Below are 13,637 nucleotides of genomic sequence, written 5' to 3'. Positions count from 1 at the left end.
TTTCTCTAACATTGATTTGATACTGCATGGTTCATGAAATTAGATTGTTAAAAACTTTAAAAGTGCTGAACTGAAGCATGGGAAGTTCCTTGGCAGTGGTGTATAGGCATCACCATTCTTCCAGTCTGCCATAGTCACAACCTCAGTATTATCCTGGACTTCTCATTTTCTTTCACCCCACATGGCCAGTTATTTAATATTTTTCTTCATTTCTACCTCCACATCTCTTGCTTCTTTCCTTTTATCACTGCTCACTCACTCTGTCACCCCTTAAATAGTGTTGAACCTAATCACCTCTGTCCTAGCCTATGGTAATAGCATCCTTATTGGTTTTCCCTGCCTCAGGTCTCTCTATCCATTTTCTACACAGCCACTGAAGGGAAGTTCCTAAGGCATAGATCTGACCATGTCACTTCTTCACTTAATAAACTCCAATGACTTCCTGTTGCTTCTAGAATCAAATACAAATTCCGCTGGTGTTTAAAGCCCTTCACAAAATGGCTCCAAACTACCTTTCTACCCTTAGTATATATTATTCTCTTTCCTTCATTCTTTGTTCCAGCTAAACTGAACTCCTTTGTGTTCCTCACTCCTAACATTCCATCTCTCATCTACACTCCATTGTATTAGTTATCTTCCATACTGTTTGGGACAAACTGCTTCAGTTTATCCAAATAACTCGAGGAGACCACCAAGTCAAGCAGAGACAGATTTATTACATCCTCATGAGGACGGGCAAAACCCAATTATACATTGAAGTCTTGCAAAGATATGCCCAATCCTCTAGGTTTTTATAGTAATCTTGAAAAGGACTGTCCCCACGTACACTTAGGGTGGATGAGCTCACAATCTAACATCCAATCCTGTCTCATCCAAGGTGTGTACCCGGCTCGTGATCCATGTATGGAGACACGTCCAAGAACAAAGGGGAAAAGGGGAAGAGGTACAAGTCTGAGGAATGTCAAAGAAAGAGGGAGGCAGAAATCACTCCCTTATCTGACTGCAATTTATCATTACAAGGACTGGGATTCTGACATGTGAGAGGGGAGTTTTTTTATTACAGGCCATAAACTAAGGTGTAGCTGGCATGTGGGAACTAAGCAAAAGTAAAGTAAATAGTGCTAATTGGTAGAACTGTGACAAGTAATAAAACTTACTGGGGAACTGGATATCTCCCAGACCCCATCCCCAAAGTTTACAGAACTGTCCCAAGTCCATTATCTCAACAATAAAACTTAAAGAAGACAGTGAGAATTTGACAAGCAATTAACTTTTAGGCAAAGCAAGAGGCTATCTATTGGGGGGGGGCGGGGTTAGGTATCCTTCATACTCCATCCTCAGAGTTTAATCTGACTCAAATCCATAATTGTCCCACACAGTACCCCTACTCTTACTTCAAGGCTTTCTTTGCTCAAGTACCATGGAAGTACCACATGGAAGCTTTCCTGATTTCCCCAGTGGCTAAGTTCCTCTGTATCTCTCCACTTCCCCTCACCTCCACTTCTTGGTATTTATTTTGTAAATATTTATATATGTAAGTTTTCTCCTCTAATAGAAAGTAAGCCCCTTGAGGACAAGAACTTTTTTTGTTTCTCTTTCTTTCTTTCTTTCTTTCTTTCTTTCTTTCTTTCTTTCTTTCTTTCTTTCTTTCTTTCGGTGAGGCAATTGGGGTCAAGTGACTTGCCCAGGGTCACACAACTAGTAAGTTGTCAAGTGTCTGAGGCCGGACTTGAACTCAGGTCCTCCTGACTCCAGGGCTGGTGCTCTATCCACTGGGCCACCTAGCTGCCCCTTTGTTTTTCAATCTTAATAATATTTCATTTTTTTCCAGTTACGTGTAAAGATAGTTTTCAACTTTTGTTTTTATAAGATTCTGAGTTACAAGTTTTTCTCCCTTTCCTTCCCCCTCCCCAAGTCATATTATGAAAGAAGAATCGGAACAAAAGGGAAAAACCTCAAAAAAGAAAAAAAAGTAGAAACAGTATGGTTCAATCTGCATTCAGATTCCACAGTTCTTGTTTCTGGATGTGGAGAGCATTTTCCATCAAGAGTCCTTTGAATTGTCTTGGATCATTGTATTGCTGAAAAGAGCAAAGTCTATCACAGTTGACCATCTCACAATGTTCTCCTCATTCTGCTCACTTCACTTAGTATCAGTCTACTTAAGTCTTTCCCGGTTTTTCTGAAATCTGCCTGCACAATAGTATTTCATTACATTCATATACCACAACTTGTTCAGCCATTCCCCAGTTGATGGAATTCCCTCGATTTCCAATTCTTTGCCACCACAAAAAGAACAGCTATAAATATTTTTGTACATATGGGTGCTTTCCCCTTTTTTTATGATCTCTTTGGGATACAGACCTAGTAGTGGTATTACTGGGTCAAAGGATATGCATAGCCCCATAGCCCTTTAGGCATAGTTCCAAATTGCCCTCCAGAATGGTTGGATCAGTTTACAACTCCACCAACAATGCATTAGTATTCCAATTTTTCTACATCTTTTCTAGCATTTATTATTTTCCTTTTTTGTCATATTAGCCAATCTGATAGGTGTAAGGTGTACCTCAGAGTTGTTTTAATTTGCATTTCTCTAATCAATAGTGACTTAGAACATTTTTTCATATGGCTGTAGATAGTTTTAATTTCTTCATCTGAAAACTTCCTGTCCATATCCTTTGACCATTTCTCAATTGAGAAATGTCTTCTTATAAATTTGATTTAGTTCTCTATATTTTAGAAATGAGGCCTTTAACACTGGCTATAAAAATTGTTTTCCAGCTTTCTGCTTTCCTTCTAATCTTGGCTGCATTGCTTCTGTTTGTACAAAACCTTTTTAATTTAATGTAATCAAAATGATCCATTTTGCATTTCATAATATTCTCTATCTCTTTGGTCATAAATTCTTCTCCTTTCCATAGATCTGAGAGGTAAACTATTCCTTCCTTTTCTAATTTGCCTGTATCACCCTTTATGTTTAAATCATGTACTCATTTTGACCTTATTTTAGTATATGATGTAAGATATTGGTCTATGTCTGGTTTCTGTCCTACTATCTTCCAGTTTTACCAGCAGTTTTTGTCAAATAGTGAGAACTTTAATTTTTGCTTTGGTATCCCCAGCACCTAAGAAATACTTGTTAATTGGTGTCTTGACTTAAATATTCTGCAAAAGTAAATCTCTTTCATTTGGTCCAGAAGAGAGATTCTCAAGCTTTTTTAGGCTTAGAACCACTTTGGCAGGCCAAAGAACCTCCATGGAATCCAGGTCCCTACCTGTTTTAGTTTGTCACTACCAAAACATTCTATAGAACTTTTCATGAGACACTAATTTTTAATCAAATATAAGCAAATTCTTTGATACCATGAAAAAGTATGTGGAGAGATTGCTGATAGGATGATGTACTAGAAAGAATCCCAGACTGGAAGTCAGAATACTTGGGTTCTAGTCTTATCTTTTCTACTACTGACTTTGTGATGTTAGCTAAGTCTGCTTCTTTCTCTGTACTTCATGGTCCTCATTTGTTAAATGAAGATGCTGGATTGGATGATTTCTGAGGTTTCTTTCAGCTCTAAGACTATGGCATTGTGAACATAAATGTTAAAAGAGTATTGTTTCCAGATGATAAATGACCATATGCTTTAGAGCTTATAAAAAATTCACTTTCAAAGTTATTAATCACTAGAAATAACTTGATAAGCTTTTACAGTGTCTGTATTCTAAAATATTGCTGTATCTTATTTTTGCCCCTTTCATAACAGCCTTTTATTATTTCCTAGTTACATGTAAAGATAGTTTTCAACATTTGTTTTTATAAGATTTCTAGTTTCAAATTTTTCTCCCTCCCCTACTGCCCAAGGCGGCAAGAAATCTGATATCAGTTATATATGTACAATCACATTAAACATATTTCTGCATTAGTCATGCTGTGTAAGAAGAATCAGCAGAAAGGAAAAACCTCAAAAAAGAAAAACAAAAAAATAGAAGTAGTATGGTTCAGTCTGCATCTATATTCCATAGTTCTTTTTTTCTGGATTTGGAGAGCATTTTGGACCATCTTGGACCATTGTATTGCTGAGAAGAGTCAAATCTATCACAGTTAAACACACAATGTTGTTGATACTGTGTACAGTGTTCTCCTGGTTCTGCTCATTTCAATCAGCATGAGTCCCATTGAGAAAGAAAGAAAAACAAAATCCCTGTTACAAACCTGTAGTCCAGGAAAACAAATTTTCACATTGGCTAGGTCTAAAAAAGATAACCCCCAACTAGACCCAGAGTATGTCTCATTCTGTACTCTTAAGTCTTTTACCTCAGGAGGTGAGTAGCTTGTTTTATCATTGTTGCTCTGGAATCATTGCTGGTCTTTATGATCATCAGAGCTCCTAAGTCAGAGTTGTTTGATTTTATAATATTGTTGTCTTTGTATAAGTTGTTCTTCTGGTTCTATTCATTTCACTTTATTAATCCATACAAATCTCTCAGCTTTCTCAGAAACCATTCTCTTCATCTTTTCTTTTAGCACAATTATCCCATCATATTGATATATCATAACTTGTTCAGTCATTCCGAATTTCTGAGTATCCTCTGAGTTTTCATTTGTTTTCCACTAAAAAAGAGCTACATCCTTAGAGTTGTTTTTTTTAATTAAAACTAATCTCTTCCTTAATCTAGTTTCTCAATTTCCCCTTTTCCATTTTCCTTTCCCTCCTTTTTTCTCTGTTGAGTGAAATGTAATTCTGTACCCTTAGTGTGTGTATGTTGTGCGTGTGTGTGTGTTTATTTATTCTTTTATCAGTTCACATGAGAGTGAAATTCAGGTATTGGCCTTTCCCCTCATCTTCACTTCTTTGTAGAGACTTCTTTTCCACACTAATTATGTAACATAATTTTTCCTAACAATAGCATCTACCTCCCAGGGTTTTTGTGAGGGTCAAATGAGGTAACATTTGTAAATTGATTAGCAAAGTGTCAAGTACATAGTAGGCACTATATAAATATTATGTAGGTATCATTACTGCCACTACTACTACTCCTACTGCTGCTGCTGTTCTACCACCATCATTACTACTACTACCAACACCACTACTATTTTGACCAGCACCACCATCCTTTTCAGCCATCACCTCCCATGTATTTCTTATCCTCTTTATTTTTCTTCTTTTTAAGATCATTAAGACATGACCATCACTCCCAAGCCTTCTGTTTAGTGAGATTCCTTCTTTTTTTTCTGATAAAAGTATTTTATTTTTTTCCAGTTACTAGATTCCTTCTATGACAATTAATGATAATAGGGTTCAAAGGGGACCACATACATCATCTCCCCAAATAAGAATGTAAACAGTTCTTATCTTTATGTAGGCCCTTAAGACTGTTCACGTTTACCTTTTTATGTTTTTCATGACTCCTATGTTTGAACTTGGTAGTTCATACATAGCTCAGGTCTTTAATCAGAAATGCTTGAAAGTCCTCTATTTCATTAAAGATTTGGTTTCTCTCTGTAAGGTAAGTTATTCTTGGTTCTAAGCCTATATATCCTTTGCCTTCTGGAAAATTATATGCCAGGCTCTCCACTTCCATATAGTGGTGGCTGCTAAATCATGTGTGATCCTTAACTGTGGCTCTGCAGCACTTGAATTCTTTCTTTCTGGTTGTTTGCATTATTTTCACTTTGACTTGGAATTTTGGGAGTTTTTATTTTGGCGTTTCAGGAGGTGACCAGGGAATTCTTCCTCTTTGCACCTTGCTCTCTGGTTCTAAGAGCTCTGGGCAATTTTCTTGTTTGATTTATTGAAATAAAACGTCTAGGCCTCTCCCCCCTCCCCTCCTTTTTTTTTTTTTTTTTTGGTGGGGCAATGAGGGTTAAGTGATTTGCCTAGGGTCACACAGCTAATAAGTGTCAGGTGTCTGAGGCTAGATTTGAACTCAGGTCCTCCTGAATCCTGGGCCTGTGCTTTATCCACTGTGCCACCTAGCTGCCCCTTGTCTTGGCTTTCAAGTAGTCCAATGATTTTTTTCTCCTCAGTCTATTTTCTAGGTGTGTCATTTTTCTTTCCTTTTTTTCAGTCTTTTTGTTTTGTTTCAATGTTTTTGTCTCTAATGAAGCCATTAACTTCTTTTTGGTCCATTCTAGTTTTCTGGGGGTTGGTTATTTGGGGCAACGTTAGCTTTTAACTCCCTTTCTGATTTTATCTTTCATAGCTTTTTGGTTCTTTTCTAATTTTTTCCTTTAGTGTTCCATTATTATTATTATTATTATTATTATTATTATTATTATTATTATTATTATTGGGCAATGAGGGTTAAGTGACTTGCCCAGGGTCACACAGCTAGTGTCAAGTGTCTGAGGTCAGATTTGAGCTCACTTTCTCCTGAATCCAGGGCTGGTACTTTATTCACAGTGCCATCTAGCTGCCCCCTTCCATATTATTTATAAAAACATTTTTACTTTTTAAAAACAAAGCAAAGCAAAACAAAAAACAAAGTTCCTACTTTTCCTCTCTTCTATGATTTTTAAGTTGAATTTGTGCCTAGTCTATCTTTTTTGTTTTTGTTTTTTGAGGCTTTATTTGTAGATATTTTGAAACCATTCTCTTCTTCTGGGTTTTTGTCTTGAACATCCTTGTCACCATAATAGTACTTTATGGAGGAATTCTTTTTTTGTTTGCTCATTCTTCTAGCCTTTTTTTTTTTACTTTGGACTTAATGGTAGGGCCAGCCTCTGTACTTCTATTATAATTATGAAAATGATAGAATTCAAAATAAGAGTAAAGGAACCAAGATATTTCTATGAGAAAAGCAAATCTGTGGCCTATATCTCAGCAGTTAGAACATTTTTACTTTTGAAATCAATAAATATTTGTTAAGCACTTACTGTGTGTTAGGAGGTGGATATACAAAGACAAAACTGAAAGCCCCTACTCTTAGAAGCTTACATTCTATAGGGGAGATAACATGTATAGATAGAAGTATGTACAAAATAAAAACAAGATACAGGCACTTCATCTACAATTTAACATATACATTCCTAAAAATCACAGGGCACAACACTCAAAAAACTTCCTCAAATCAAGAAGTAGGGCCAGAGTTCAGGGACCCAGGGAGGTTATAGCAGAAAGTGGTGGCAGAAGGGAAATATATGAGTTCAGACTGCTCACAGGTTCCTACTGCAACAGAAGATATGCAATAAATATGGTACTTTACCCTTCACAGAAAAAAGTGCATATAAGCAAAAGTGAAATTTGAGTAATGCTCAAGTTGTTTCCCAAATTTCTGTTTTCAAAAATAGTGTTACAGCAGAACTTACTGGAATTGCTGTTTTTCTTTTGAGGCATTAGCATCTGAGGCTGGGGAGAATCAGGAAAAACCTCATATAGGAGGTGATAGGGCTGTGGTTTTGAAGGAAATTAAGGACTGTAAGAACTGGATGTGAGGAGTAAGTACATTCCAGGAAGGGGGAGATATCACATGTAAAGGTGCTGAGATGGGAAGATGAATTGACCCATCTGAGGAACAGCAAGGACAGAAAACAGTAAACACTTAATATTGTGGAAATTTTAAAGCTATTTCACTACAAATTCAGCATGTCAGCATGGAAAAATGAGAAAATAGAAATCAGAAATAAAAGAATATCGTATAGCTTTCCTATAAATACATTAAGGATTCCAAAGCACTTTATTATGTACATAAAAGAAGAAAAAAGACTGAATAGATCATTTTAAAAAATAATAAACACGAATATATTTTAAGTCTAAGTGAATAAAGTAGAATTTCTGAAATCAGCCTAATACAGTGAAAACATTTTTTCCTTATTGAAACTAGAGGGTTTTTTAGAAGCACCAAAAGTGGCTAATATAAAGGGTGACATTTAACTAAGGTAATTCCTGTGTGAGAAAATAATGGGATTTTGGGACTCCCCAGAGGGCCCCCCCACCCCCCCAGCCTGGCCTGATCTTTCTTATGTACCCTTTAACCCATCCCTGCCCACAAAGATCTAGTAGCATTCTAATGGGGGAGACACATAAATAACAATAAATATAGTATAGGTGTAAGGTAATCTCAAAGAGGAAGGCACTAATAACTAGGGGGACCCAGAAAAAGGGCTCTTCCATGGCTTGAGACCAATTCATATTTTTCTTGGAAACTTTGGATGTAGGAATTTTGACTTTTCTGTCTTCTCCTGAGTATGTATTTTGATCTTCCTTGTCACCATAGTAACTTTTTATTGTCAGATTTTTTTTTCCTGTTGTTTGCTCATTTTCCCAGTCTATTTCTTGACTTTTAACTCTTTGTTAAAATGGGGCCCTGCTTCTAGTGTGGAAGGTTCATTGTCCCAAGCTTCAGGATTTTTGTATAGCTGTTTTCAGAGATACTTTTAGGGACCTGTAAGTTTTCAATTATTCCAAGAAGGTATAATCTAAGGAGAGGTGTGCTTACTACTCTTTTGGTCTGTGCTCTGGTGTGTGAGTCAGCACTAGCATTCTTTTCTGCCCTGGAATTGTGATATGGTTCTCTGCTTCACTGAAGCTGCAAGCTCTAGTGTGTTAGTGCTTCCTCTTGTCATGGGAGTGCCACCCAGGATTGCAACCCAGATCCAAGTATGGGGAAAGTAAAAGAGCCCTGCCCCCAGTGCCAGCAAAGAGACCCCTGTAGTCTTCTTCTGATCAGCTTTTTGTTTGTTTTGCAGGGCAATGAGGGTTAAGTTGCCGAGGGTCACACAGCTAGTAAGTGTCAAGTGTCTGAGGTCAAATTTGAACTCAGGTCCTCCTGAATCCAGGGCCAGTGCTTTATCCACTGCACCATCTAGCTGCTCCCATGATCAGTTTTTTGACCCCTTTACCTTCTGTGGACTGCGTGTTCCAGAAGCTGCTGTTGCTGCTGATTCAGAGGCTTCCAAAACCTCCTGGTTTGCTGGGGTGGGTTCTGTGCTGTCTTGGCCTGCACTGGACTGTGCTCTACTCTCACCCCAGTACAACAGACCTTTCCTGCTGACCTAAGTTGTCTTTGGCTGGAAAATTATTTCACCCTGTCCTTTTGTGGGTTCTGCCATTCTAGGAATTGTTTTAATGACATTATTTAAAGGTGTCCAGAGGGATTTTGGAGAAATCTTTTCTCATCCATCTTGGCTCTGCCTCTCTCTTGCTTCTGTTTTTCCATACCTTTCCTTATTCTGATATGCTTTACTTTTGTTTTCATTTATCAAGGTAATCATTCTTCCCTTAAAGTCTAGCTCCTAGAAGCCTTTCTCAATTAATTTATGCCCTAAACATAAAAGGCTAATATATACGAGAAAGGAATATGTCATGATCAGTTACCCTGGTGTAGTAGGATTTGTCAGGGGATTGGGGTTTGAACATGGATCTGCCACTTTGTGCTTTGTGACCCAAGTCAGGAAGATTAAGATCTTTTTGGGCCTCACTTGTCAAATGAAAAGTTTGGACTTGACCTTTAAGATTCCTTCTGGTTCTGAATCTATGATTCCATGAATGAAATTATAGCAGTCACTTGATTAATTACTCAAACCTCTTCTGAATTTTAGGTTCTGCTACAATGGAATTAAGTGATGCAAATTTGCAAACTCTAACAGAGTATTTAAAGAAAACGCTTGATCCTGATCCTGCTATCAGACGTCCAGGTAAAATTCAATCTACTTTGCTTACAAATGCCGCCCCAATATTGACTTTTGCTTTTAGCCAATATTATTGAGTGAATTCTACGTATCTCCTTATTGCCTTTTACTTTTATTTTCATTCTCAATATTTAAACTTTGCTTGTTGGATCTTTGAAGTGGAAAGGTGTTAGCTTAAATCTGAGAGTATATCTTTATAAATGGTGTTTTACTTTGTTCTTTCTTTTTTTTTTTTTAATTCCCTGGTTGAAACTTGTCCATTTTGGAGAGAGAGAAATTAAGGCACAGAAATTAAATTTAATTCCTTGAAAGCAAGTCATTAAATTTCTGATGAAGTATGGGACTCAAATACAGTAGGGTCACCTACAACATTATATTAAATCTAATAAACTTCTTTTAAGGCTCAAATTTTAAAAACATAGTGATTGGGGGGCAGCTAGATGGCGCAGTGGATAAAAGCACCGGCCCTGGATTCAGGAGTATCTGAGTTCAAATCCGGCCTCAGACACCTGACACTTAGTAGCTGTGTGACCCTGGGCAAGTCACTTAACCCCAATTGCCTCACCAAAAAATCCAAAAAACAACAACAAAAAAATAGTGATTGACTATTTCCTACTAAATTAATCTAATGTTTATTAGAAATGTTAAAAGTCCAAATTGTGTAAGCCTTTATATAATGTGATTTTATATATCACAGTAATATGATGGAATATATAACTTACTTTTCTTCCAATATGTTTTTGAGGTTGTCTCTGGATCCATAAGGGGATTCCCTAAAAGTATAGACTGGCTAATTGGTGGCATAGGATCACTGAACATTAAGGCTGCCTGGTTTTTAAAGGGAGTCTTACCTGACATGTATTTTTTTTTAAGTGTTAAATATTTATATGACTACAATATACTAAGACTTTCAGAAAACCTTTGACAAAGTCCTTCAGATTACAGTTATTTTAGTTAGGAAATATTTTGTCCTAGTTGGGGAATTGTCTTATGGAAAATAATGAATAGGAGTCAACTGGTGCTTCTCCAAGTGGAGAATTTATCCAGAATATTTCTTATGAACTGAACTTACTTAATATCTTTGTAAGTGGTTTCGAAGAAGCAGCTCATGGTGAAGTTTCCACATTTTCAAATGTTCCTAAACTCTTCTTGAGTAGTAAAACACTAAGCTGATAGATATATATATTACACAGACATATGTCGCTCTTTTGGTGGCTATGTAAGGGGGTTAAAAAAAAGTGACAAATTTATTTGTGGGCATGTTTAAGGTAATGAATGTTAAAAGAAATAATTGAAATTGTACTTATAAGAATGAAAAACTTGGCATGAGTTCAGACCAGCACTTAGTGGGATGATCTGATATATGGTCTACTCTTATTTCTATTGGTCATGCCTGAAGAAAAATAAGTGGAAATTGAGAAGATGGAGAAAAGGGCATATTTACATGAGCAGAGGGGGAAGATTCATATGAGTAATGTAAAGGTAGTAGAAAGGTTGCTATCTGTATTGTAACGATTGGAATGACGCCACCTGCTGGAGACTTACTGTAGAAGAGTTCCTCCCATGAAGCGAAGGTCTTTGAAGGCAAGACCAGGAGTCTTTTCTTTGGCATCAGGAAGTGACGCTGGCGAGTGGGAGGAAGAAGGAAGAGAGTAGCGCTCTGTCTGATGCTCTTTCCTGGGGACACTGGCAGAGAAGGGAGCTAGAAACGTGTTCTCCCTTTAATAGATGAATGTAGGCCTTTCTCTCTCTTTACCAAATTCTTATTCTCCTTAATAAATGCTTAAAAGCCTAACTCTTACTAAAGCTTATAATTTATTGGCGACCACTCATTAGATATTTTAGAAAGACTAGCTAGAATTTTAGCCCTTAACAGTATAAACACTGAAAGGATTGAGCCCCATAAATCTAGAAAAAGGAATGCAGAGAGGATGTGTGGTTCAGTTCTAAAAGATCATGAATGTTCTACATAAGAGTGAATACAGACTTTTTTTGGGGGGGGTAAGGCAATTGGGGTTAAGCGACTTGCCTAAGGTTACACAGCTAGTAAGTGTTAAGTGTCTGAGGTTGGATTTGAACTCAGGTCCTCCTGACTCCAGGGCCGGTGCTCTATCCACTGCACCACCTAGCTGCCCCGAATACAGACTTATTAAAGTAAATCTTGGAATATCATGAAAAGAGAAAACCCCAAGAAATTTGGAAGAGGTAGGAAATATTAAAGAACACATTGCTTTAAAGAATGGCCAAAAAAAAATAGCAACTCTTTACTTCATATGGAGTGAAAACTTAAAGAGATTCAAAAAGGGTTTAGGTAAATTAATTGATCATAAATGCAATATATTATATCTGGAAAGCAAATTAGAGACCATATATTACCAACATGGGGTAGCAAAAACAATGTGGGACTAAAAGTCATTACCTGTGTTCTAGTTTGACGTATATGACTAGAACACAGCTAGGTGTTCTAGGTGGAGCAGTGGATAATGCACCAGACCTGGAGTCTAGAAGACCAGTCTTCCTGAGTAGGAGCTGGAGTGGGAAATGGCAAACCACTCCAATATCTTCACTAAGAGAGGACTCAACTGAAATGATTCAACAAGTGTTCTTTCTAGGCCTAGCTCTGCAACTTACTTGTGATTTTTAGCAAAATTCAGTTCACTTTGCTGTACCCAATTTTTTCTTCTTTAAAACATATACCCAGGGGCAGCTAGATGGCGCAGTGGATAGAGCACCGGCCCTGGAGTCAGGAGTACCTGAGTTCAAATCCGACCTCAGACACTTAACACTTACTAGCTGTGTGACCCTGGGCAAGTCACTTAACCCCAATTGCCTCACTAAAAAAAAAAAATTAAAAAAAAAAGACATATACCCCATTGTATTAAGGATGAAATGAGGTAATAGAAATATTTTTAATCATAAAATTTTTTATTATTTTCCAGTTACATGTAAAGTTAGTTTTCAACATTTGTTTTTATAAGATTTTGAGTTACAAATGTTTCTCCTTCCCTCCCCCCTTCTCAAGACAGAAAGCAATCTGATATAGGTTATATATGTACAATCACATTAAACATATTGTGAAAGAAGAATCAGAATGAAAGGGGAAAAATCTCAAAAAAAGAAAAAACAGCAGCAAAAGTGGAAACAGTACAATTCAATCTGCATTCAGATTCCACAGTTTTTTTTTTTTTCTGGATTTGGAGATCATTTTCCATCATAATTCTTTTGGAATTGTCTTAGATCATTGTATTGCTGAGAAGAGCTAAGTTTTGGTGATATATATTAAAAGTACATTTAGAACTGCAAGTCACTGTATATATATTAGGTAGTTGTATCATGTAGTTTATTCCCTTCATTTTATACATGAGGGAAAATAGACCTAATAGATTTGTCTTGTATTATAATGGAAAACTAGAATGCTTGGGATTATGCTTTTAACATTTGGAGGTCTTTGAGAACCTCAGTCAGATTAAGGACATCTGACTTAGGTAGTTTTGATTAGATTTGTCCATTCTTAACTTTGAAATTGAAATCTTTAAATTTTTGTTTCTTGTATATTAAAGTGAAAGAATTTTGATATTTAATAAGATTTGGCATTCTCTAAAAATTATATTATTTTACAGCTGAGAAATTCCTCGAGTCTGTTGAAGGAAATCAAAATTACCCATTGTTGCTTTTAACATTGCTGGAGAAATCTCAAGATAATGTCATCAAAGTGTGTGCCTCAGTAACATTCAAGAACTACATCAAAAGGAACTGGAGAATTGTAGGTATTTTAGTAAATATAATTTTTGAACTTTCATCTTTCCTGTAAAGTTATAGGACCTTTGTACGCAATATTTACAAAATATTGGTTAACACAAATTAAATAGAAACTTTTGGACTTTTGGAATAAGACTGTTTCAAAACCCCTTTTCCTCATTGTTTACTTGAACAATTTTTATAGATTTGAATTCCTTGGTAATGGCTAAGTTTTTATATTTTTATTTATCTCATCTCCATTAATTTCAAC

At 36.4% G+C, this 13,637-nt stretch overlaps 1 protein-coding gene across 1 annotated transcript in view; it reads left to right on the top strand.

The window, feature by feature from the left end:
* Positions 1-13,637, top strand: part of CSE1L (chromosome segregation 1 like) — a 68,599-nt gene that overhangs the window by 12,895 nt on the left and 42,067 nt on the right. The window contains exons 2-3 of the mRNA XM_043984769.1: positions 9,539-9,634; positions 13,249-13,391. Coding sequence (XP_043840704.1) covers positions 9,550-9,634; positions 13,249-13,391 — 228 coding nt within the window. The 5' untranslated portion in view covers positions 9,539-9,549. The remainder of the gene's footprint in view (positions 1-9,538; positions 9,635-13,248; positions 13,392-13,637) is intronic.

The sequence above is a fragment of the Dromiciops gliroides genome, chromosome 2 (assembly GCF_019393635.1).
Source record: "Dromiciops gliroides isolate mDroGli1 chromosome 2, mDroGli1.pri, whole genome shotgun sequence".
NCBI lineage: Eukaryota > Metazoa > Chordata > Mammalia > Microbiotheria > Microbiotheriidae > Dromiciops > Dromiciops gliroides.
This window is presented reverse-complemented; position numbering and strand designations above follow the sequence as displayed.